General features: G+C 56.0%; 2 protein-coding genes across 3 annotated transcripts in view; one reads left to right on the top strand and one right to left on the bottom strand.

Moving 5' to 3' along the window:
* The first annotated feature begins 1,508 nt into the window (after positions 1-1,508).
* Positions 1,509-11,368, top strand: OLFML2B (olfactomedin like 2B). The gene is made up of 8 exons (XM_422209.8): positions 1,509-1,732; positions 2,384-2,647; positions 4,686-4,793; positions 6,725-6,889; positions 7,593-7,821; positions 8,765-9,298; positions 9,532-9,708; positions 9,983-11,368. The coding sequence occupies exons 1-8, from the start codon at positions 1,589-1,591 to the stop codon at positions 10,582-10,584; spliced, it is 2,223 nt and encodes a 740-aa protein (XP_422209.7). The 5' UTR covers positions 1,509-1,588; the 3' UTR covers positions 10,585-11,368.
* Positions 11,369-11,552: 184 nt separating this feature from the next.
* The window catches only part of ATF6B (activating transcription factor 6 beta), a 71,127-nt gene continuing 59,100 nt past the window's right edge, over positions 11,553-23,579 (bottom strand). For both annotated transcript variants that reach the window (XM_422208.8, XM_015290399.4), the window contains exon 16: positions 11,553-13,598. In XM_422208.8, the coding sequence (XP_422208.4) occupies positions 13,390-13,598 (209 nt within the window). In that variant the 3' untranslated portion in view covers positions 11,553-13,389. The remainder of the gene's footprint in view (positions 13,599-23,579) is intronic.

The raw sequence follows: 23,579 nt of genomic DNA, 5'->3' as shown, positions 1-23,579 counted from the left end.
ACGCTGCAGAAGAGTGCTGGTATGAGTGTGCCTCCTGCAGGCAACGCGCTGGGCAGCCTCAGAACCAGCTGCCTTCCAGGGCAGGTGTGCATTCGCTGAGTCCCATTTGACTCATAGACAGAAACAGAATTGTCGTTGCTGAGGTCAACTGGGAGCCACACAAATTGCTGGGCAATTGGGATTCGCGTCACGAGCTTTCCTGCACAGTCACCCTGATCCCCGGGGTGGATTTCCTCCCCATCCTGGCACAGGAGCCAATGCATAAGGGTCTGTGCATCCACCCTCCTGCCTCTAACCATGACCCAGGTGAGAGGCTCCTGCTGGGGCTACCTTTCACTCTGAGTGCTCAGCCAGCCTGTGGAAGTGACAGAAGCATTGCTTTCATGAGAACCCTTTGGCTGCAGGGCTCAAGGATGTGACAGCATACACCTCGTGCCTGTTTCTCTGTGTGATCCCTGGAAGGCACAGCTGGGTGACGTAGCACGGGGGGGATGCTGGTAATGGGGCCTGCCTCCAGCAGCTTTGGCCTCTGCCATCAGGATGTGGTCTGCCACCGGAGGTCGTGGGACCAGAGAATGCAGGAGGAGATGCCATGGGAAGGTGCTGGCAGCTCTGGCATGCCCCGGCTATGTGCAGGCGGTGTGTCCCACCGGGAAAGGTGGGTACCTCTCAGCTAAGGAAGTAACGGGCTGTGAACTCAGTGCTGAGGGTGGTGCCGGTCAAGCTCCGCATGGACGGTCTGGGGGATGGGGCACCCTCAGCACAACCGCAGCTGACAAACCTGGGAGCATTGGCTGCTGATACACCGAAGGGCGGTGCTGCCATCCAGAGGGACCGGAGAGGTGGGATGGTGGGAACCTCCTGGAGCTGAGCGAGGAGAAGAGCGGAGTCCTGTCCTCGGGAGGAACAAGGCCAGGCATTGGGATGTCCCGGAGCGCAGCGTTACGGAGACGGAGCTGCTGGTCCTGGGGGACACCTGGTGGACAGCCCGGCGTCAGCCCCGGGACGCTCCGAGCAGCGAATCCCACCGGTGAGCATCCCGAGTCGTGCAGGGGCGGCCGTACCGCGGGATGGTGCTGCGGTGCCTCTGAGCGCGGCCCAGGGGGCGGCGGCAGCAGCCGGTAAGGCTCGCTTGGATCGGCTCGGCTCTGCACGACGCGGCGCGGCGCAGCTCGGCACGGCACGGCCGGGCTGTTTTGCAGCGGGGACGCCCGGCTGGCTCTCGCTCAGCCGTGCTGCGCAGCGCCGAGCCGGGCCGAGCCCTCCCGATGCCCGGCCTTGCTACTCTCGGGGCATCCCCCCGGTGGGGCTGTTACAGGCTCAGGACGTTACCCTCGACGCACCCCGGGAGCCTCGCGGGTTGCTCGCAGCCCGCGGCATCCGCTGGGTCCACCTGCCCCCCGGGGGTCGGCCGGCCCCGCTTCGGCTCCTCCTCCTCCTGCCGCGGGGGGGCAGGGAAGGAGGGAGGGAAGGAGGCGGGGAGGGAGGCGGGGGTCCGGCCCGGCTCCGCCCGCGCCCGCCGCGCCGCACCTGAGCGAGCAGCGGCGGCTCCGCGCCCGCCCGGCCCCGGCTCCGGCCCCGTCGTCCCATGGCTCGGCCGCTGCCGCTGCTGCTCTGCCTGGCCGCGCTGGGCGCCGGCTGCCGGGCAGGGCCGGCCCCCACCGGCACCGCCGGGCCCTCCGCCGAGCCGCTGCAGGACGAGGCGGACAACCAGGAGAACATCCTCTCGCAGGTACGGGGCTGCTTTGGGGGCGACGCTTTTTGGAGGGACGCTGCTTTTTGGAGGGACGCTATTCGGGGCCGGCGCTGCCCGGGGGGACGTTGCTTTTAGGGGGTGATGCTCCTTGGGGTGCCGCGACGTGCGCGCCTCGCGCTGTGCCGGGAGGTGCCGTGCGGGATCGGGGTGGGTGCGTCTGCAGAGGGGTTTATCGCTCCGCTTCGTTCCTGCTTCGAAACGCCGACCCGGGGACTTCCCCGGGGGGCTCCGGGAAGGGAGGGGGGGGTCCGTGGGTGGGGATCTGCCGCAGCCTCTTTGTGTGCGGGCTCTCCCCGCCCGGGATGCGGTGGAGGGCTCTGTTGGCTTTGGCCGATCCGACCGCTCGCTATTATCTGCCCTCGGAAACGGCTAACGCGGAGCCTATTGGAAACATACCGTCGAAGTTATTTTTGTGCTCGGGCTTTCAGAAAGCTCTGTCTGCAAATCTCCGTCAAGGAAATTCCTGGCATTGTATGGGGCTGATCAGCAGCACAGTCCCACCGCCAGGTTACGCTGCTCGTAGGGTTGTTCGGTTAAGATTCTACGAGGTTCGGGATGTCCGAAGGGTCCTTAAAGCCGGCGGGGAGGTCGGGCATCCCGGCAGGGCAGTGACGGTGCCGTGCTCAGCTGCTAGGCGACTACGACAAGGTGAAGGCGGTGTCCGAGGGCTCCGACTGCCGCTGCAAGTGCCTGGTGAGACCCCTGGGACGCGGCGCCTGCCAGCGCATCAACCAGGGCTCCTTCCGTGCCGAGGACTTCTACACCGTGGAGACCATCACCTCGGGGCCCGGCTGCAAGTGCGCCTGCGTGGCCCCCCCCTCGGCGCTCAACCCCTGCGAGGGGGACTTCAGGCTGCAGAAGCTGCGGGAGGCGGACAGCGGAGACCTGAAGGTAAGGAAGGGGAGGGCTGGAGGCTGAGGTCGTGCTGCTTAGAGAGCGCTCAGAGAGCCTCTGGGGATTGCCGCCGCCAGCTGGCGAGTGTCAGAGCCTTTGCGGGCGGATGGAGAGGTGGGATGGTTGGATAGAGGGAGGGACTGGTGGAGAGATGGGGTGGTTGGATAGATGGACAAGGTGGTTGGATAGATGGACGGACAGGCAGTTGGAAAGGTAGTACCTTGCCTCGCAGTCACCACGTTAAGGTTCCTGCCCTGGAGAAGAGCGTGGCCCAGAGCGCTTTGGACAGATAGATGCTGCCTGCTGCAGCCAGAGGACAGCTTGGGGGTATGGCCCTGAAACATGGCCAACATTTGCTGTCCCAGGGCAGGGGGCTGAGCGCTGGTGATGCGTTCTGGGCTGCACCTCGGTGAGGCTGCATCCTGGCTGGGGTCAGCCCCGCACAATAACTCGTTCCCGTTGGTTTGGAGCTGGGGATGTGTCTCATCTTGTCGGTGAGCAGCCCGCTGTCCGAGCTCCCCGCAGCGGGTGATGACAGGCATGGGCAGATAACCCAGCGTGATGGGGAAGGAGGGACTGCTCTGCAGCTCTCCAGCGGTCCCTCGCTCTCCAGGAAGCTCAGCTGGGCTGAGGCGAAGCCCTGAGAGCAGCACAGCCCTGTTAGATGCTGTTAGGATGCAGCCGGCACGGTGTGGCACAGCTTGGCTCTGTCCCCTTCCCAGCCATGGTGTGAGCACTCCTCGAGGAACCGGCCTCACTCACAGCCCGCCTGGCGAGGATCCACGTCCAGGGCTTTCCTTTGCTGAGTGAGGATCGGGAGCTGGGAAAGCAGATGGCTTTGTCACCAAGCCCCACTCTGGGAGGGTCCCTAGAATGAGAGGCAGGCAGTGCCGGGAGCAGAGCAATGCCAGGAGCACCCCTCTGCACGTGCAATGCGTCCCTGTGAACTTGTGACTTGCTGCCCCTCTGCTTGTGGGTGTAGCTCACATTCTGGGGGTCTTGGGTGTACAGCCCTCAACAAGTGCACGCTCAGGAGGAGCTGGAACACAGCTAATGAGGTCTACAACCCCTGTGCCTTGGTGGAAGCCATCCAGCCCGCGTGGAAGTGCGTTTCTCCACTGTCTGTCTGGCAGCCCACATGCATTGTGTCGGCCGTCACGGTCCAGTTCTCAGCAGAGAAGTGGATGCACAGCCATAAAACAGCCTTGTCTCCGCCGCTGCCATTTTACTTGGCACAAAAGGGAACTTTCCTTCGCTGTCAGCTCCACAGGGAGACTGCAGGGGCTGGGGTGGAAACTGCGAGTGTCGCCAGCAGTGCCGCCTGCATTGCTCCCATGTTTGTGGAGCTGTGCTGAATGGTTTGACTTGCTGGGAGAAAACATCTTGCAGTGGTTCCCACACACCACTGATGCTCCATGGCTGCACGGTGCCATGCTGCGTGCATTCACGGCTGGGGGCAGCAGGAGAGGCTGTGGTCAGAGCAGGAGCACAGTGCTGGGGGTATCGCTGTCCTCAGGGTCCCCTGAGGTCACCCGTCCCCACCCAGGAAAGCCACGTGCAGGACATCCCCAAGCCAGGGCTGTCAGGGGAAGGCAGGATGCAGCATCCCTCGGGTGAAGTTGCTCTCAAGGGAAGCCAGCTCTTACCAGGCTGGCGCCGATTGAGGTCCCTGCAACGCTGTTGCATTTGTGAGTATTTTTATATCTTTTAACAAGTTTCTTCTTGTTCCAGGAAAAACAAGCCTGGGATGGCAGGAACTCAGAGCGTGATCTCAGGCTCACTTTTATTAGTGCTGCGGTTCTCCTCTTGGCTCATCTGCTGCCACTCAGGGCAGCCTGGGGCTGGGCAGAGCCACGGGCAGCACTTCTCATCTCACACAGCATCCCTGGGGCTCAGGGCTGTCTGTACAAGGGAGAACTTACTCCTCAGTGAACTCCTTGTGCTCAAACGTGCGCGTGATTTTGGCTGCAGAAAGCACACCGGGTGCCTCATAGCAAAGCCCTGAGCCTGATGGAGCACTCCCTTTGTCTTACAGCTGTCCTCCATTGTTGAGATGCTAGAAAGTGCCTTCTATGGCCTGGACCTGCTGAAGTTGCATTCGGTCACAACGAAGCTGGTGGGCCGGGTGGAGAGGCTGGAGGAGGTAAGGGGGTCCCTCGGGGGCTGCGGGTGGGGTCAGAGCCCTGTCCCTTTGGGGTGAGGGGTCGGGGTCGTGGCTGGGGTGCACACAGCTGACCTGATGGTAGCCAAGGAGGTTGCATTCTGCAGGGCTGTAACAATCAGAAAGAGCAACGCAATGGAAAGGTGATACAAGAGGTGTAATGACAGAGGAACTAGCGCAATAGAACGGTGTTATAAAGGGGGGGGGAGGGGAAAGGACTGCTCACCCAGCTCTGAAGATCAAGGCTCACAGGGGAAAACTGCACAGAGGAAGGATCTCCAGAAGGAAACCCTTCCCCAGTGGCAGTCAGCCCTTAAATGAGGTCTAAGGGAGGTGCAGCCAGGCTCCAACCCTTGCAGTCACACAGCTCAATTGCCTTCACCTGTGCTCCCAGGGCTGACCGGGTCCTTTCCCCAGGTGCTCAATCAGTGGTTTAGTCTGGGATTCAACAGCTGCCACACAGTGACCGAGCTGCATCTTAGCTTGCCTGGAGAAGATCCGAGCACTCAGTGCTGCTTGAGAGATAGAAAGACGGCATCCATAGCTGAGCGTTCCCTTGGCTGATGCGATGCATGGGGTGCAGTGCTGAGCCGTGGGGTCCCAGGCTGCCAGATGGAGTGCTGAGTGCTCTCTCTGTAGCAGCACAGCGCTGCAGACTGCAGCCAAGCGGCGATGATTTGGAAAGCCAAAATTCCACTTGCAGTGTGTTTCGGGAAGGCACGGCGCGCTCTGCCTGGGGTCAGGGAGGAGGCAGCCGGGAGGAGCACGGGGCTGCAGGACCTGGGTTTCCAAGCAGGGAGTCGACCCAAAGAGGGGAAAGGGGTTTTGAGGTCTAAAATGAATAAAGCACCCACGCTTCTGTTTGTGATCCCACCCTCTTCCCGTGGCTTGGCGCGCTCTCCAGATGCCGCTTGGGTTTGCCACTGAGCTCTGTGCTGTCAGGGAAGGGGAGAGGGTTTGCCTGAGCCTGGGGATGGCTAGCTGGAAGGGTCTGGGAGCTTGGAAATACCAAGGGAAGCATTGGCCCTGCTGTGCCTGAGCTTACTGCTCTGCCACTGCAGAGCGCCGGGATGTGACAGAGCAGGAGAGGGCTGGCGGGGCCGCAGGCAGACTGTGAGCAGCTGCGAGCAGCCCCCTGTTGCTGGCTCAGCACCCAGATTTCTGCCTGCGCCGGCCCAGGATCCGGTGCAGGACAGCTGAGGCATCGCAGGAGAGCCTGGCGCCACGTCAGGGGGTCAGAGGGTGCGATTCGGGCAGCTGGGCCCAGGCACAGCAGCTGGGCAGCACCGGGGAGCATCACAGGGCGGTGCTCTGGGGTAGCTCTCAGCTGAAGGAATTGGGTTTTGTGATAGGGGCACGAGGCTGTTGGAAGCGGCCTCCCTCCCCGAGGGAGGAGGGCGTCAGTGCTGCTCATGGGAGAGCATCTTCAGCTCAGCAAAAGGTCTTGCTGGGGAGTCCAGGTGTTACTGCGCTCAGGCTGAAAATGGAACACTGACGCTGTGGCTCACAAACCCCGAGCAAAGGCACTCGGATGCTTTTGAGGGTCAGAGTTTGTGCAGAGAGGAGAAGGGATGTGAGTCGTTTCCAGCGGGACGAGGAACCGCATCCCGACGGTGTCAGCGGAGCGATGAGCTCCCGGATGCAGTCCGCACAGTGAGTGCCTCTGGTTTGCATTCAGCCCGCAGCTGCTGCCTCTTCTGGCAGTTCTGGGGTCACAGATGGAGGTCGCGGTGGATTTCAGGAGAAATTCATGGCAGGACAGATTCAAAACAAAGGACTGGGCGGGTGGGGGGGGTGTCCTAGGGGGCACCTTACACCCAGCCCCGTGGAGGCAGAGCCGGGAGCTCAGGGCTTGCCATTCCCTTGGCTGCAGGGCTCCGGGCCAGGGTCATGTCCCCCCTCTCATTTCCCAGAGCATGACCAGGAATGCCACGCGGGCGGGAGTGAACGTGGAGGAGCCCCTATCAGAGCCCCAGCGCCGTGGCGGGGAGAACTGCTCCGGCCTCATCTCCAACAGCCTGGCTGACATCGAGAGCTCGCTGCAGAGGGACGCGGAGGCTGCCTATGTGCACCCCGAGGTAGGGCTGCACGGCACCCGTCAGCCACACGGTTCGGCATCCTGGTGGGGTGCCCCAGCGCCGGCGGCGGGCTGCTCTCCCTGCTCAGCACAGCCCGTGTCCCCCAGTACAGCCAGGCTGCCCCGGCTCAGCTGCTCCAGCCTCCCCTCCTGCTCCTCCAGGTCGGAGGGGCCGAGCGCTCGGAAAGGCTGATGTCATCGCGGCCGGCTGGGAGCCTGGGACGCCGAGGATTAGCAGGGTTTGGGGCACGCAGCCTGCTGCTCTCTGCTCTCCATCCCGAGCAGTCGGATGGAGTGGCTCCTGGCACACCCTACCCCTGTGATACCCGCAGCGCTGCTCCTTGCTGGGGCTGAGCCTGTCCTGCCCGGCGGAGCAAAGCGCGGGGCTGCCGTCACCCCGAGCGACCTCATTTCCCAATATTCCCTCTCATTGTTAATTGCAGCCGGGCTCCAAAGGAATCCTGGGCCCGCCCTCAGCCAAATGGGCACCGCTTCAATGCTCGGGCTGGCTTTCCATTTTGCTTTAATGAGCTGAAATCCCGCAGCCATGAGCTGCAGCTGCCGCGGTGCTGGGCTCCTGGCCCCTGCTCAGCCTCACTACAGCTGTATGCTGCCGCTGGTGGCCCAGGGGCTGAGTGGGTCCTCGCAGGTCCGGATGGGGCTATTTGGGCCCATCCCATAGCAACTTCTGTCGTTTCTTACAGGGCAAGTACGAAGAAAGGTTCCTGAAGGATGAAACCATCTCGCAGCAGATCAATTCTGTTGAGTCCCTCGCAGGGCTGCACCTCGCTCCCGAGGAGGGGAAGCCCGAGCAGCTCCTGCAGAGGAAGCTGAGCCCGCGGAGCCGCCCTCCCTCCAAGCCCACCATTGTGCGGGGGGTCACCTACTACAAGGCTCAGTCCTCCGAGTCCGACAACGACATCGAGGAGCAACGTGAGTCAGGCCCACGGCTGCCACCTGCACCCTGAGCAGGCTGCTGCGGAGAGGGGGAATGCGGGGGTGTGGGGTGTCATGGTGATTTTGGCCCCAGGAGGTTGGGATGGGAGCAGGGGGATGGAGATGTGCGTTGGGAGACCTATGGGGAGGAGCAGGCGGGGATGCGGAGGGTTACGGTAAAGCTGGCGGTGAGTGGCGGAGTGAGAGAACTGAGCAACAAGGAGCAGGGATGGATGAGCTGCTAATCCTGGGATGTGGTTTACGAGAGAAGGCCAGGGAGCAGCGAAACTGCAGATGCAGGAGGTGAAGACACGGAGTAGAGGGAAAAGGTACTGCACTCTCAAGTCCTGCTCCCCTCCGGCATGCTGCGTGGCCGAAGCAGGGTGTATTGATCTACAGTGGCAGAACCAACTGGTAAATCATCACTGAAAAGAGCAGTGTGAGCATCCGGCCTCTGACCTGCGCATGGGGAGCAGCGTGGTGGTGGTATTGCATGGAAAACGTATGGTAGCTGAGGAAACAAGTCCCTGCCACAGTCAGAAATACAGAATCAACGCCTCTCCAGAAAGGAAACGCGAGTTGATGATGTATGCAAGCACTGCAAATGTGTCTGATGTCACTGCAGGGACATGTGCTGCAGGGCTCAGAGGGGAGCCAGCATCCCTCCGTCCATGCAGGGTGCCCCGGGGCACGGAGAGGCAGGGTCCCAGTAAATTGGGTGCACAAAGCAGCACGCAGCCTTTGGGTGCAAGGCTGGCTCAGCAGCCAGGTCAGGTCAGTGCAGCCCTGCAAGGACCCAGGAGATCTCAGATCCCTTTCTCTGGCTGGGAATTAGGAAAAAAAAAATGGCAGATGGCTTCAGAACAAAGAGCACAGGGTAGTGAGGGGAGGTGCAGGGCAGGTGGCCGTGGCTGTGCTGACCCGTGTCTGTGCCCGGCAGAGGACGAGCTGTTCAGTGGGGACAACACCGTGGATCTGCTGATCGAGGACCAGCTGCTGCGGCCCAGTGGGCGGGCGGGTGAGGCTGTGAGGAAACCATCCCCAGTGGGGTGGCCGCCCACCCCCAGCATCGAGCCCAGCACGGCGCCAACCACCCTGCCCCTGTCCACTGCCGCCTCCGTGGGGCCGACACCGGAGCCCACCACTGCCAGCCTGCCACCCCCTACCATGGAGACTGCAACCACGGCCTCGGTGCTGCCCGAGGAGGAGACCCCGCAGCTGCCGACAGCGTCAGCCAGCGTGGTGGCACTCACGGCCACCGAGAGCCCGCCCGTGGCCAACAGCTCCGTCCCCAGCCCCGCCGTGGCCGCCACCACCACCCAGACCTCATGGGATGTGGGGATGAGCCCTGAGCCTGGCACGGGGAGCAGCGCGGGACCCCCGGAGCAGGCCAGCACCCCCCCGCCGCTCAGCACCACCATCCCCGCCACCCCGAAGCAGGCCCTGGAGGAGGAGGACATCAGGAACATCATTGGTGAGTGCACGCGCGTGGCTGCAGGTCCTGTCCCCTCCTGTTCATGGCGTCATAGGCAGGACGTGGCATGGAGACACGGGGCAGTGCTCTACCAGGGCATCAAGTGTCACTTGTTAACTCTGGAACCTACTGCAGCCCCCTCCTTGTGCAAGTGGTGGGCAGGGGGATGGAGTGGCAGCGGGGGGTGTGTGGCTGCCCTGCCTCCAGCCTCGCCATCCCCTCTGCCCACGCAGGACGCTGCAAGGACACGCTGTCCACCATCTCGGGGCCCACCACTCAGAACACCTACGGGCGCAACGAGGGGGCCTGGATGAAGGACCCCCTGGCCAAGGAGGAGCGGATCTATGTCACCAACTACTACTACGGAAACACGCTGGTGGAGTTCAGGAACCTGGACAACTTCAAGCAAGGTGGGGTTGCACCTTCCTCACATTGCCATGGCTGTGTCAGCCGGTCCCAAAAGCACCCCTGTTACCTGCCACGGTGATGGGAAGGACCCTCTTGGGTGACGGTACCCAGCGGGTGGGATTGCGTGGGGTTCAGAGCACGGGGCAAGCCCAGCTGCCCATAGTGGCTGTGAGCATGCTTGTCACCTCTGGGGGGCTGGGAGGGAGCCAAAGGCAGGGCTGAGGGCCGGGCCCCAAAAGGGGACGATTTCACCAGTGTGGCGTCTCTGTCCCTCAGGGCGCTGGAGCAACTCCTACAAGCTCCCCTACAGCTGGATCGGGACGGGGCACGTCGTCTACAACGGGTCCTTCTACTACAACCGGGCCTTCACCCGCAACATCATCAAATACGACCTGAAGCAGCGGTACGTGGCCGCCTGGGCCATGCTGCACGACGTGGCCTACGAGGAGTCCACCCCGTGGCGATGGCGCGGCCATTCCGATGTGGACTTCGCCGTGGACGAGAACGGCCTGTGGGTCATTTACCCGGCCATCAGCTACGAGGGCTTCAATCAGGAGGTGATCGTGCTGAGCAAGCTGAACGCAGCCGACCTCAGCACCCAGAAAGAGACGACGTGGAGGACGGGCCTGCGGAAGAACTTCTATGGGAACTGCTTCGTCATCTGCGGGGTCCTGTACGCGGTCGACAGCTACAACAAGAGGAACGCCAACATCTCCTACGCCTTTGACACGCACACCAACACTCAGATCATCCCCCGGCTGCTCTTTGAGAATGAGTACGCCTACACCACGCAGATAGACTATAACCCCAAGGACCGCCTGCTCTACGCTTGGGACAATGGCCACCAGGTCACCTACCACGTCATCTTTGCCTACTGAGCGCCCCGGGATGGGGCACTGCGAGCGAGGGGCCACCAGCACCTTTCATTGTTGTTATTTTTATTATTATTATTATTATTATTTTGTACAAATCAAAGAGTACGTGATGGGTTTTTGTCTCAGGCTGTTTAGATGGCGGATTGTAGATCGATCCCCAGGCCAGGACCACCCCTTTGTCCCCGGTGTGACCTTGCCTCTGTGCTCGAGGGCAGTGCGGCGGGGCCCGTGGCAGCAGGGCTGCTCCTTTGGGGGGACGCTGAGGAGGAGGTGGCCCTGACATAACCCTGCTGATGTTTTTTTAGATGAAAGCCATCAGCGCTTAACCCCAGGCCCAGTGCAAAGCTGGCCTTTCTGCTGCAGGCACCGGCTCCTGTGGCAGGACGGTGGTGTCCACCCGTCCCCGTGGAGGGGTGCATTGTCCCCTCGGGGGGCCACCCTCCCACCCGACAGTCAGCGGGTGCTTGGGAGATCCTGCTGTACAACACGCACAGCCCCGGTGCTGGCACTTAGCTGAGGACTGTCCCCTCTCCCCCTGACTCTGCCCTTTGCAGCCTGCCCTGGGGGCTCCATCTGGCCTGGGGGGGGGCTGTGGGTGCCGGGCTGGGTGCTGGCAGTGGGAGGGGGGCACTGTAAATATGTGTAGATGACTTCTGTTTGTGCGTTTTGTAACCAAAATAGTCCCCATTTGGTATTTGCCTCGCGGAGGTCCCAGCCTCCGTCCCTCCAGCCTGGCACCGCCTTGTATTTACCCGCTGTTAATAATAAAAGATCAAGTACCTTTGCAGTGCTTGGGGCTTTCTTTGGGTCTGGGTCACTCACAAAAAATGGATGGTTGGGAAGGGTGCTTGGCCTCCTTGTCGCCAGTGGTGCCCGACAGCGCCAGCGCTGTACCCAGCAGCCCAAAAGACAGCGCTTTGCCTTCCGCTCTTTTGTGTAAGTAACACTGTATTAAGCAAAACAATAATGAATAATAGTAATAAATAAGAGAACCACTTTATTGCCTTCAGTGCTAGGGACACACAACAGGATACAAGGGAAGAGAGGTGCTCTCTGCCACTGCCGGGGGCTGCAGCGTGTCCCCAAGCCTCCTGTGCCAGCCCCGGGCTGAGGACACTGCCCTGCCATCCACCCAGGGGAGCTGCCAATCTCCAGCAGCAAAGGGCCCCCCTTAGAGCCCCACGTCCGGGGGGCTGCGTGCCTCCGGCTGGGGCACAGCCGGGGAGGTTCTGGGCTGTGCGAACTGGCCTGCCTTCAGGTGGGGCCCGGGCCAGGAAAACAGGACTGGTGCACGGAGTGCGGCCAGGCCCCTCGCCGAGCCCGGCTGCTTCCCAGCAGCTCGCGCCGGGGGGACGGGGCCGTGCAGCGCTGACTACGTGGCAAAGGGCAAAGCTTTTCCACAGTGTTGCAAGGCACATATTTTACCGGGGTGGATTGCTCCTTGCCTTCCTCCTCGCCTCCCCCGAGCTGTTTGTCTTGCTGCTGGGTCAACCCTTCTTTCCTAACAGCCACACACGCACGAATAATAATAATAATAATAATTAAAAAAAAAAAAAAAAACAAGACATCAGTCAGTAAGTGGTTCAGACGACGAGGGAAAGCCAACGGTCTGGCAAACTGAAGCTGATCATCTTCTGTGCTAAGTGCGAGGGGGGAAGTAATGTAACAACATGCTGAAGTCATTACGCACGGCTGCTGCTCCCAGCCCAGCACTGCAGCCCCTCAGCTGCTGCCCCAGTAGGGTGCTGGCTGCCCCATAGGCCTGCAAACACTCTGCAGGCTGTGAGCAGTGAAAAACATTAAATATTACCCAACGTTAAAAAAACAAAACAAAAAAAAAAAAGGGAAGAAAAAAAAACAAACTCAAAAACAAACCCAAAAGAAAGGCAGTACAACCTTTAGCAGTGCACGTGCAGAGCTAAACCACAAGCCTTAGGCCAAGCCCCAGCCTTGCTGGGTCCCACCACAGGGCTCCAACTGCAGGGTGACCCCAACAGCAGCTCCCCACGTGGAGGGGTGCACAGAGCCCCCGTGCATCGGTCCCTGTGGCCCAGGTCTCAGCTGGAGGCAGTGCAGGTTGTTCTGCTTGTAGTGCCTTGGCTGTGAGCACCCAGTGGTGCAGGGCTAACGCTCCTCACTGCATGGCTGGGCTGCCCCATGGCACCATCAGTGGCCTCCAGCACCCCCACAAGGGAGGCTGCGTGGGGAAGGGTTTGGGGCAGGCGCACGGGATGACAAGGAGTGGGGACGGCCACTGTGGCAGGGGTGGATGCTGTGGGGCGCAAGGCCAGGATGAGGGCTGGCAGGACTGCCTGCAGCTTGGATCTGGGCACTGGGGGAAAGCCTGGGCTCAGGTACAGCCTGTGCAGCAGTGTCTCTGGGTAGGACCCCAGTGCTCAGCACCAGAGCTCAGGAGACAGCTTAACAGGGAGAAAAAAAAACGACAACCAACCAACCCAAATTATGGACAGTGCATAAGTAGCAAGGACAGCCCGTGCTCCCCCTGTGCCAGTGCTGAGCACTGGCTGATGCCGGACACCGGGACTGAGGTGGTGTGCTCTGCCTGCACCTCTGGCATTGGGCACCACGCTGTGTGGGTCCCCCAGGCGTGCCCCCAGTGAGGGGCCAGCAGAGCTCTGCAACCCCTAGGGCTAAGCAGGATGCGGCCACTTGGCAGCATCATGCACAGGGATGGGCTAAGCTGCCCTTGCTGTACCCAGAGCCCCGGGGACCTGCCAACAGCAAGGCTCAGTCTGGCAGCAGGATCTGCTGCATGCTGGGTGCACGGGCTGTGCTGCTGTGCAGGAGCTACTGCAGGGACTTGACAATGGCCCTCAGGGCGTGGGGTGTCTCTGAGACAGAGGAGGACGAGCTGTAGAAGGTGTTGGTGTCATTTCTGCGCTGCTCACGGAGGTACGGAGGGACGGATGAACTTTTGATGTGGAGGATCCTGGTGTCCATCACTTCGCAGTCGATTTGCATCATCACCTCATAGTCCTTCCCATTGATCACGTTCTCTGTGGAAGTACAAAAGCCAGTGTTAGCCCTGCAATGTAGCGACCCAATGGCACCAAAAAGCAGCCCTTTCTTGGCACGTCATCTGGGCTTGTCTGGGTTGGGTTGGAAGCTTCAGCTGAAGGCAAAGTTGGGGTGTGGGCAGCCCTTCTGTTTCCATAGGTCCATGCACAGAGCCTCATCCTGCCACTGGCACCCAAAAGGCCCCGGGCCACGCTCACCATGTGCACTCACACCTAAAAACTAACATCAGCCTTCTTTTTTCCTTCTTCATCTGCACATCATTACCAATGGGTTTCGCACTGTATAATGTCTACTACTGAAATGTTGCTCTTGAGCCACTGAAGCATAGGGCTGATTAAAGATAGGGCTTATTTAAGAAAGACGAATGTTTTCACTTTCTCTTATTGGTTTAAGCATACCGTAACCCTGATGACACTGAGGATCTAGAGGAATTTATTCACCAGATTACTATTTAAAAAACAAGTTAAAATGCAAATTCTCAAGGAATTAGCTGTGCCTCATTAGCATGCTGACCTGGTTGCTGTACTTGCAGGACACGGTGGAGTTGCTGACCGAGTAGACCACGATGAGCACAACCAAAAGACTAGGAAAAACATTTCAGAGAAAGACCTAAGAAGGAGACAGTGACAGCTAACCATGATCCTGAGAGCCTGCTGAGTCTCGGAGACTCATGTTCTCCCTGAGAAAGGCCCGGAGATGTCTCCAGGAGAGGGAGGGAGTTCAGCTACCAAAGCTTCCAGCCCTGCTGTGCACGGCCCCAGGCTGGGCACATCCGTTAGTTGCAGGAGCTGCTGGGCGGCCAAACAAGCCGTGCACATGGCCAACATCTGCTGCCTGCTCTGAAAGGTGGGAGACTATCCTGCATAGACAGTGTGTCCAGGAATGCGAGAGCCCGGATCAGATTTCCAGGCACGACCAACCCTTGCTTTTCAGAGTGGGAAACGCCGACTGCCGTGGGCAGGGTTTTCTTTCTGTGCTAAGGAGGATGGAAGAGCACCTAATGGAAAGCGTATGGACTGGAGGAATGCAATATACATTACTAATTCTTACTGCTTTCCTGGATTAACTCTGATTCTGGATGACAGCTGACAACCACGGCTGGACCCTCTTGCACCCTGCACCACCTGTAGAAGCCATCAAGATCAAATATGTCTGGGATTGTAATGAAAAGCAGGAGCAAGCCCTTTCTAAGGGGGCTGGGAGCCTGCAGGGGAAATCAAAGCTCCCACCTGCAGGAATGAAATGGAAAAAGCTCTGAACGTGCCACCGAGCGACTGCATCCAGGAGCAGCTGTGCCTGGCGCCGTGAGCTGACCCCAGGACCCCGAGCAGCATCTCATCCCAGTGCCGTGTCCCCAGGCAGGGCCATGCTGGGGACGCCCATCCAGGGGAGCTTTCTGCATCATCATTTCTCTTGCCTCTTGGTTGCCTCGCCTTTGGGCTGGAGAGAGCATGTGGGAACAGATGGGCTTCCTGCGGCACAGCAAGCTGGAAATACGGCTCTCAGCTTACCAGGAGCCTGGCTATGTGAGAAAATGTGCACCGAAGCCACAAGTGGGTGAGGTGGGATGGGCTGGCAGCCAGAGCCATGAAACCCCTCTGTCAGCTCCCCAGGCAGTAAGACTACCCTGCATTTGCCTGCGGCGGCCAGCACAGTGGGTTGCTAGTTGGTTCCCTGGCATTGCACAACACAGAATAATAATACCCCCAGAGAGCAGTGATGTGAGCAAAGGAACCGTGCTCTGTGTGGGTGGCAGCGAGAGCATGGGAACGAGCTCAGCCGCCTCTCGCCCAGCCTCCCGCTTCCCTCAGCTCCCCCCACGGCAAAACTGGACCATGATTAGTAAGCCAGGGCCCTGAAATACTGCGCTGCCCTGCTACCCTGTGCAAGAGGTGCAGCGCCCGCCCTGTTCAAAGCATCCTGTACGGAGCAGCAGGCTGAAAGCCGTGCCAGCCCCTGACACCTTGCCACCACGGCTGGGTCATGCCCTGGCCATCCCAGCCCAGCAGCACAGGGGCTGATGCTCTGCACGTGATGCTCGGAGGAGCAACGAGTGAATGTGAGCTGGATGCAGTCAGCATAGTGCAGTGCGTGGAAAGACCAGCTCACTGTCAAACGGGCAGCCCTTTCAGAAATGATTCCACATGGCTCTGGCCTCAGCTCGATTCCATTAAACTGTTTCATGATCTGGATGATGAATAGAGAGCATGCTTATAAGGTTTCTGGAAGATGGGAAGCTGGAGAGATTTCAACCACCTTGGAGTACTGCTTCGATAAAAGAGAGAAGCTGTCCAAGATCAGGATGCACTTCAGCAAAGGCAAGAGCAAAGTACGGCGCTCAGGAGAACTGAAAGGCACGAGTACAAATGGGGCCAGGCAGAAGCAGCTGGAGGGCTGCAGAAGAACACGGTGTATACGCCAGCAGCACGACAGGCCCAGAAATAATCAGCTCAGCTTCAAGAAAAACACTCTTGCCCTTACCAGGTTTTTAATGCTGATGCCTGGTGATTCCTGCGTCGGATCTTTTAAAGCGAGGTGGTCTCGTGAGGGCACCACCATCAGTTTTGTGGATGAGCCAAGGGAATACGGCGCTGCTCCTCCGAGCCCTGCTGTGCTGCCAGGAGCTGAGCCCAACGCTGCTTGTGCTCCCCACAGGCTGCAGGATGGCAGGGGGCCTGGGCTGATACAAACCAGCCTTCTTTCCCAGGGAGGAGGAGGGACAAAGCTGGCCGTCCTGCTGACGGGGGCCAGCAGATGAGCTTCCAAATGAGGGAAGAAGCAGACACCTGTGCTGGGCATAAGCTGAATAAGCTGCAGGATGTCCTGTAGGAGTGTCTGGATTTATAAAGAGACTTACTGCTCCTCTCCAGCATTCAGAACACACGACATCAGAATAAAGCTCCCAGACAGGCTTAACCTCAGAATTGTGGGGACTGCAAGGGACCTCTGGAGGCCACCTAGTCCAATCCATGTGAGCCTGGCCTTGGGAACACACGTCCAACTCCCCAGCACTGCTCTCTGGGGAAGTCCCTCTTACAAACAAATGCATTCAGATCCATCCAGCCCTTGTGTACAGTAGTGTAGATGGTAGTGCAGGATCCACTGAACTAGTTTAGTTGATGTCAATTGCCAGGGAATCATCTCTGCATAAGATGATACAAAACCACTGCCTCTTCTAAAAGCATCTGTGCAGAACAAAATAACTCCCCTTTGTCTTTTCCACCCTTCCTTCTAACAAACAAGCCTGCTGTGCCACATCAGACTCCCAACAGAGCCTGTGCGGGCATTAATTTACACTTCCAGCCCTTCTGCAGCCCTATTATCACACCAGCAGGAACCTCAGCAGTTTTCAAAGAGCCATCAGAGGCGCTGCTTGCTCCGTGCTAGCTCACGATGCTCAAGTTTGCTTTAAAGATTTAGCACCAAACTACCAAAACAATTTATACTGCAACCCGTCCTGGCCCAAAACACGGATTACATTTAGGGCAGCACAGCATTCAAGAAACTCGAGCTTCACAGAAGATGCTCTGCACAGCTCTGTCCCCAGACACACGCCGGGGCTCCCCTGCCCTATCTGTGCTGCAATCCTCTCCATCTCCACTGAGCAGCCCCGACTGGCCCAGCCGTCGCATCTGGACAACGTTTCCGGCTGAAGGGTTGGTACACACTACCAAATAAGTAGATAAATGAAGCAGTGTTGCCTTAACAGCTACAAAGGCTAAAAATACACTCGCTGCAACGAGGCGGCAGGGCTTCTAAAATGTTTACAGATTTACTTGTTATGTAGGGTTTCTGAAGGCGAGGGAGAAAGACGTATGGACACTCCAGGAACTTCTTTTTAAAAGCAGACTGCTGCTTGCAACTGTTCCTAAGCAAACCAGTTGCAACCTTGTGGACTCAGCTGCCCTCAGTCCCTGGTGCACGTTAGGGGAGATCTGGGTGTTTCTGTTTTCCTCTGCACGAGCTTTTTACTCCCTGTCCCTCAGCGACTGCTGGGGCTGTAGCAAAGGGCTGCAGCAAAGGGCTGCAGCGAGCACACACTCACCTACAGAGCTCATGCAGAGGGAGCCAGGTTGGAGGCACCATCATGGTGCTTGGTCTCCATGCTCTCAGGGAAGATCCTGCATCAAGGCCAGGCACATTGCAAGCCACACAACAAGGACATGTGGACAAGCCACAGGCTGTCAGCAAGGAGACAACAGGGCCTTTTCCCATGCCATAATTGTTGGTGTGCTGGTGCCAGGGGCTACCCCAGGGGGATATACATAGCACGAGGGGAAAGTAAGAAAGCTGGAGGAAACAAGCCCTGTGGCCTTCTAAGTAAACGATGGAGACACTGGCTGTGGCTGAGGAGAACAACGTGCACTCAGCCCATACCACGATGTGATTTTTGGAAAAGGCCAGGGCCTGCAGATCAAGAGATCAGCAGCCAGCGGAGAGGGCCCAGTCTGGGTTGGCTGTACTTGCTCTTGCTGGTTTGGAGAAGGAGCCAATGGCCCTCTCAAGAAGAGCAGATCAGAATCAGCAGCACTGATCCTCACAGGCACATCATTTAAAGCTCCTGCAGGTAGATTATCTCTTGGAAACACCGAGGCATTGGTGACAGCACTGGATGTGGACATGCTTGCTGTCAGAGCTATGGCCACGTTTGAAATCTAACCAGCCGAGGCAACGCTCACACAAGGAATTGACACAAAAAGGAGAAAACAAAGGCAAGGCACAGTTTTGCTACACAGAAAGTTCTCGTGGGAGCGAAAGAAAGGAAAGAGGCAGGACAGAGAGCAACTCCGTCGGGCAGAACCACCCATGGCCTCTTGGGATGCACAGGACTCCTAAACAAACTCCTCGCATGGTCTGCAAGACCAGGCATACCCACTTACAAGACAAATAGCTGTACACAGGAGAGCAGCCTAAAAAGGCATTCATTCTACTGGAGGCTTACTCCAAGAGCCAGAGCTGGAGGATTTCTTCCTCCGAGTGTGGCAGCACAGGACTAAGAGGTATGGGCACGTTCCCTTCTGTGCCCAACAAGGCGCCAGCAGGAGCACAAAGGTACAACTTGGCACTGCAGCATCTCTGCTCTCTTGGCCCAGCCTATCCAGGCACGCTCAGCTCTCACAGTTTCAGCCAACGTGTGCTGAAGTGAGACCTGACTTTTTACAGCTCCTGACCCCACTTGTCACTTTTCTTTCTTCTGATATTTATATATCCTCTGCATTTATATATCCTATATATCCAACATAAGAACACTTCAAGGTTTCCCTCAACAGCACTGACTTCAACTTTAAGTGCTCTTTTACACCTTGGTCCTCTACAAGCCCTACAGACTCCCTGGCAGGCTTCCTCTGAAAAAGATGTTTTTATTACTTCTCATGCTTTAAGCAAGTTGTTCCTCAGCATCACTTTTGGCTTGACTTCTTATGCTTTGATATTAAGCCTCGCAGAAACGGTGCCCTATTCCTAATTCCCTCATTTGGCCATTTCTAATTCCTTCTCATTGTTTGAAGAGAGTTCTTATTTCTAAGAACCTACTTTAATGTATTATTTAAGCTTGCCGGATTTTCTAGGGTCCTTTTAATGGTTCTTTTGCATGGAGGCTTTAATCTTTAATCAATCTCCTTACCATTTGCCAGCATTTTACCCTACGGTGTTTGCTTTGCATGTTTTCCCATCCTTACGCAGCCCTTAACCTTTGAAGTTGAATTGTATGTACTTCAGCACTTCGACTTGTAGGCAGTTGCTGATAAAATTAACTGGATTATTTGACTTCTTCAATAGGCAACCACTGCTTGTTTACTGGCGTGGGCCTTCTCTATCACCCACTATCACTTGCAGCCTAATGTTAAAGCGTATCGCTGATTTAAGAGTGAAGGCTGGTGAGAGCCCGTACTCACAGTTCAAACGTCTCTACAGGTTGGATGGTATCCAGATAGTGAGCTGAAATTTCCACCTGTCTCACTTGGATACATAAAATTACCTCATTTATTTAGAAACTGTGATCAGCCCTTGCCCGAAGAAGAACATTTTTCACGCAGCCTCCGTGCAAGCTTTTGTCTGCATGGGGCAAGCGCTTTCCTCCGTGTGAGCTTCTCTGATGCAACACATTTGCCACTTAATTAAAACAAATAAATCACTCACACGCGCTGCAGAGCGCCTGTGTGAATGAGGCACGCTAATAAAAATGATAAGTCACTTTCAAAGGCCTCTGCCTCCCAGCTACAGCGAGAGGAGATTTACGGCTTCAAGATAGGAGCGCTGCCTTGAACCGGAGATTCGAGATGGAGAGCTGCAGAGGCTCAGCTGGGAGGAGGCACAGCTAAGGTGTGCCCTATGGAGTGGGTGAGGAAGAGACCCCACGTGGAAAGCTGGGCTTGGGGGCAGACAGCAGGGCAGCATCACGCCAGCCCCGCTGGCCGCAGTCTCCTTAGAGACTGCAATCAAAACACAGAAGAAGGCCGTCTTGGACTGCTGTGCTTCTTCTAATCTCTAGCTTTACTCCAGTAATGTCCTCAAGACAGAACTCATAAATGTGAACCTCCTCTACCAGTTCTTTGCAGCTTTTTTTTTTTTATATGTTTTTACAGGGTGAGCTCATTATGGATAATTATGATTCAGATCACGGCAGAAATAAAGAGCTACCAGTAATCAAAGCTGGCCTACGTATCACAAACATAAAACCGTATTTGCCACGTCTAATTTAACACTAAGAGGAATTATGTAATCTGAAATTTACAACACTTGAAAACGTATCAAAGCAGATCAGCTGGACTGAAGGCTAGAATTACGACGTGCTGCACAAACACAGTTTGGTACAGCTGAGACGGCGAACACCACCTCACCTCGGGTCTGAAACGTCCTCTTTGCTTTGCAGCTCGCTCTGCGGCCTGCTGGGAGAGCATACCCACATGGCAGTGTCAGCTCCAGGAGTGATGGACATTGAGAGGGCAGGCTGTCTGCAGTGAGACGCGCTCAGTCCTGGCATGCAGCATCCATACTGGCAGCTAGCGTCATGGCTTTCCTTTTCCTTCTACATTGGGGATTTTATATAGCTCGTCCTTCATATGGAAAAACAATCTGGTGTAATAACTCTACACAGGCATCTGACATACTACATGTGAAGTCCAATTAATTTATGACTCATTGCCTACCCCTTCTCGGACAGCGTGTTCCCAAGAAAATGCCATCATCTGCAGCGTTTATCCTGTCTATACTGAGAAGACCAGTCGTGTTGGGGCTCTGGTCTGCTACATCACACAAAGCCCAAGAGATTTTCATAAGACAAAAAGACACAGAAGATCTTCTGAAATCATCTTCCTGTTCTTACGAATACATAAAAATAGGTTACTTATTTAGCAGTTTAGGTAAACAGACCATTATGAAAAGTCCCTGGGGAATAAGTCTTTATGATTTCATTTCTTGATCGTTTCCTGTCTAACTAAACAAACATGAACTCAAACGACACAGATTCCACTGCTTTTGTGTGCAGAATACTTGAACCATTTCTGTCATAATTCTATGAATATCTTAATCATCTTTTTCCCGTCAGGGACAACACATATTAACAGAAAACTGGTGGGAAGCACAGCATCTCTCAAAGGTTGTCAGAAACATCTATTCAAGTTGAATTCAGGCAACGAGCCATTTTGCAGAGCGGAAAGATTAGGGTGCACCACTCTGAAAAGAGAACAGCAGCGTCTTACAATACGACTAAAATCTGTAGTTAAAATTCCTCGGCAAGGTTTCAGTCCCAACCTCTAGAGCAGAACTCAACACGAGCATAAGGGGTGAAGGACACCAGCAAACGATCCTACGGGAGTGGCATGAGATTCTCAGGCTGGGGCCAAGCACAGCTGCTTCGAGAGGGAGCTACAGGAACAAAGATCTGGCTTCTAAGCGCCAAGAGTGAACCTACAACACCTGGAGACAGAGTGCTTGCTGAGCAGCAACCTTCAGGAAAGCCAGCTGTTCACCAGTGCATGGTTTTAGACCTTCTTCAGTTGATGAATAAGTAGGAATTCTGCTTCTCACCCTGAAAGACGGAAATGGCATCTTCTGTCCACTTGACCCCAAGGCAGAGGATGTTGAAGACTATATTTATTTAACCCCAAGACATGGGAATGTACAGAACACCATCACTTCCCAAAGAGATTTTGTTTTTATCTTCCTTCTCAGCCTGGGTGGCTTCTGTTTGCTTTACAGACTTCTCAGAGTTTGCTACCAGCCTTGGACATCTGCTGCATGCAAATATTCATGCTGCTTGTTGGCAAAATGCCTCCGGTTTTGATCAGAAAGCCTTACCATTAGCTTTGCTATTGATCATTTGAATTGAAATGTGTATTATTTCGGAGCACTTTTGACGTCTGTTACATCAGCAGGATGAGAATCTCCAGTAAGGAAGGCTGAGGAAGTGGCTGCGATCAGAAGATGGCCAACACAACGGGGCGCGTGGACTTTGCAAAGCTCTCCATCCCACTCAGGAATCTCTTTTTTCTGCTAAGAGCCCCTTTGGGTGCTGTGTTTCAGCACAAAAAGCAACTCCTAAGAGAAGTCTATCCAGGAACAGATAAATTATAAAGCGTCTTAAAGGCAGACCGAAAACAAGTCCCATTGTGTGTGACGTTAGACTAAGGACCTATGCAGAATATTTGTAGAAACTTCAAAACTCTCTCTGTCACAGCTGTCAGTTCTGAGAAAACAAGGTGAGGAACTCCAGACTGAGCTGCTGGCAAGCTGTGCACTTGCTTATTGCTATGCAAATGAACACCCTGCTGTTCAGCATCCTTACTGTCTACGTTCTCCTTGCAGCAGCTCTCTCTGGGATCAGTGGCAGCTCAGAACTCAGTAACCTTTTCCACTGACTTATTCCACACGCTGGCAGATGAACTGATCCGCATGAATCAGCTTCCCTGTAAACAGCCTCTGGTCCTGACTTACACATTTACATACTATGAGCAAGGGAAAGGGGAGAGATTAATGCAAAAGGAAATTAGTTTGGCATGCAGGATGTCTGGGGGTTCCACTAAGAGGATGTACAGCCCTTCACCTCCATAGCAGCGAGAATGTCAAATCAAATCTGAAGATTGTACATCAGTCCTTACGAAATAAACAGGAAATCTGAAGCTTAGTACCCAGCTGGTTGGTTTCCACATGGCACTAACACCACTGCATTTGTAACTGGCAGAAAGGCCAAGGACTCTGTAACTATGCTTCTTCCAAGACATGGAACACTGGCACTTCCCTAAGGAGAAATGCACTAAAGAGAGTATCTTCTTTGGCTACGTTCTGCATGCTGTCTCCTACAGTGGACACCTGTATGTACACTGCACAGAAAGGACTACTGGTGGTGTGTGCTGCACTGCAGAGCTTGCAGACATCCCACAGAGACTAAAGGTCCCTGCTTGGGGTAGGAAGAGTGGCTTAGCTGTGCTGTGCTCTATAGATTATTTTGATCCAAAGATTGATACTATAACCCACTGCATTTTTTACAGCAGTTAAGGAAATACAGGGCTAATGGCAGCTGTTTTCATTTAAACTGAAATGAAAGGCACCGCCTATATGTCAGTTTGAAACTGGTGTAATGAGCCAACAAGACTCTGAGTTACAATAAAAGCAAATTTAGGAATGAAATCTAATGGAGACTTAACTGGTCTCAAGTGCATAGTTAGATTTCTAAAATAATAGTTGCAATCCAGCATAACAAACATGACTTGCTTAAAAACAAAAGCTTAAGTTTAACTCTAAATTGCTGTTGGCTTTCATTCCCATGAGAAAGTGCGAGATATTTCTTGGAATAACTTCTCAGCACAGGCATACCAGTGGTGTCCCCAGAACCACGTACAGCAGGACTAGGACTATGCAACTCTGCTTTTTTCCCCTCCAGGCTTACCAGCCCTGGGGTCCCAAGGTCCCACGAGGCAGATCAATCGAGTGCTAGTTGTGTCTACAAATGCTGGGGCTTT

Source organism: Gallus gallus, chromosome 8 (genome assembly GCF_016699485.2).
Source record: "Gallus gallus isolate bGalGal1 chromosome 8, bGalGal1.mat.broiler.GRCg7b, whole genome shotgun sequence".
NCBI classification, from domain to species: domain Eukaryota; kingdom Metazoa; phylum Chordata; class Aves; order Galliformes; family Phasianidae; genus Gallus; species Gallus gallus.
The sequence above is the reverse complement of the archived record's forward strand: the minus strand, read 5'-3'. Positions and strand labels throughout refer to the sequence as shown.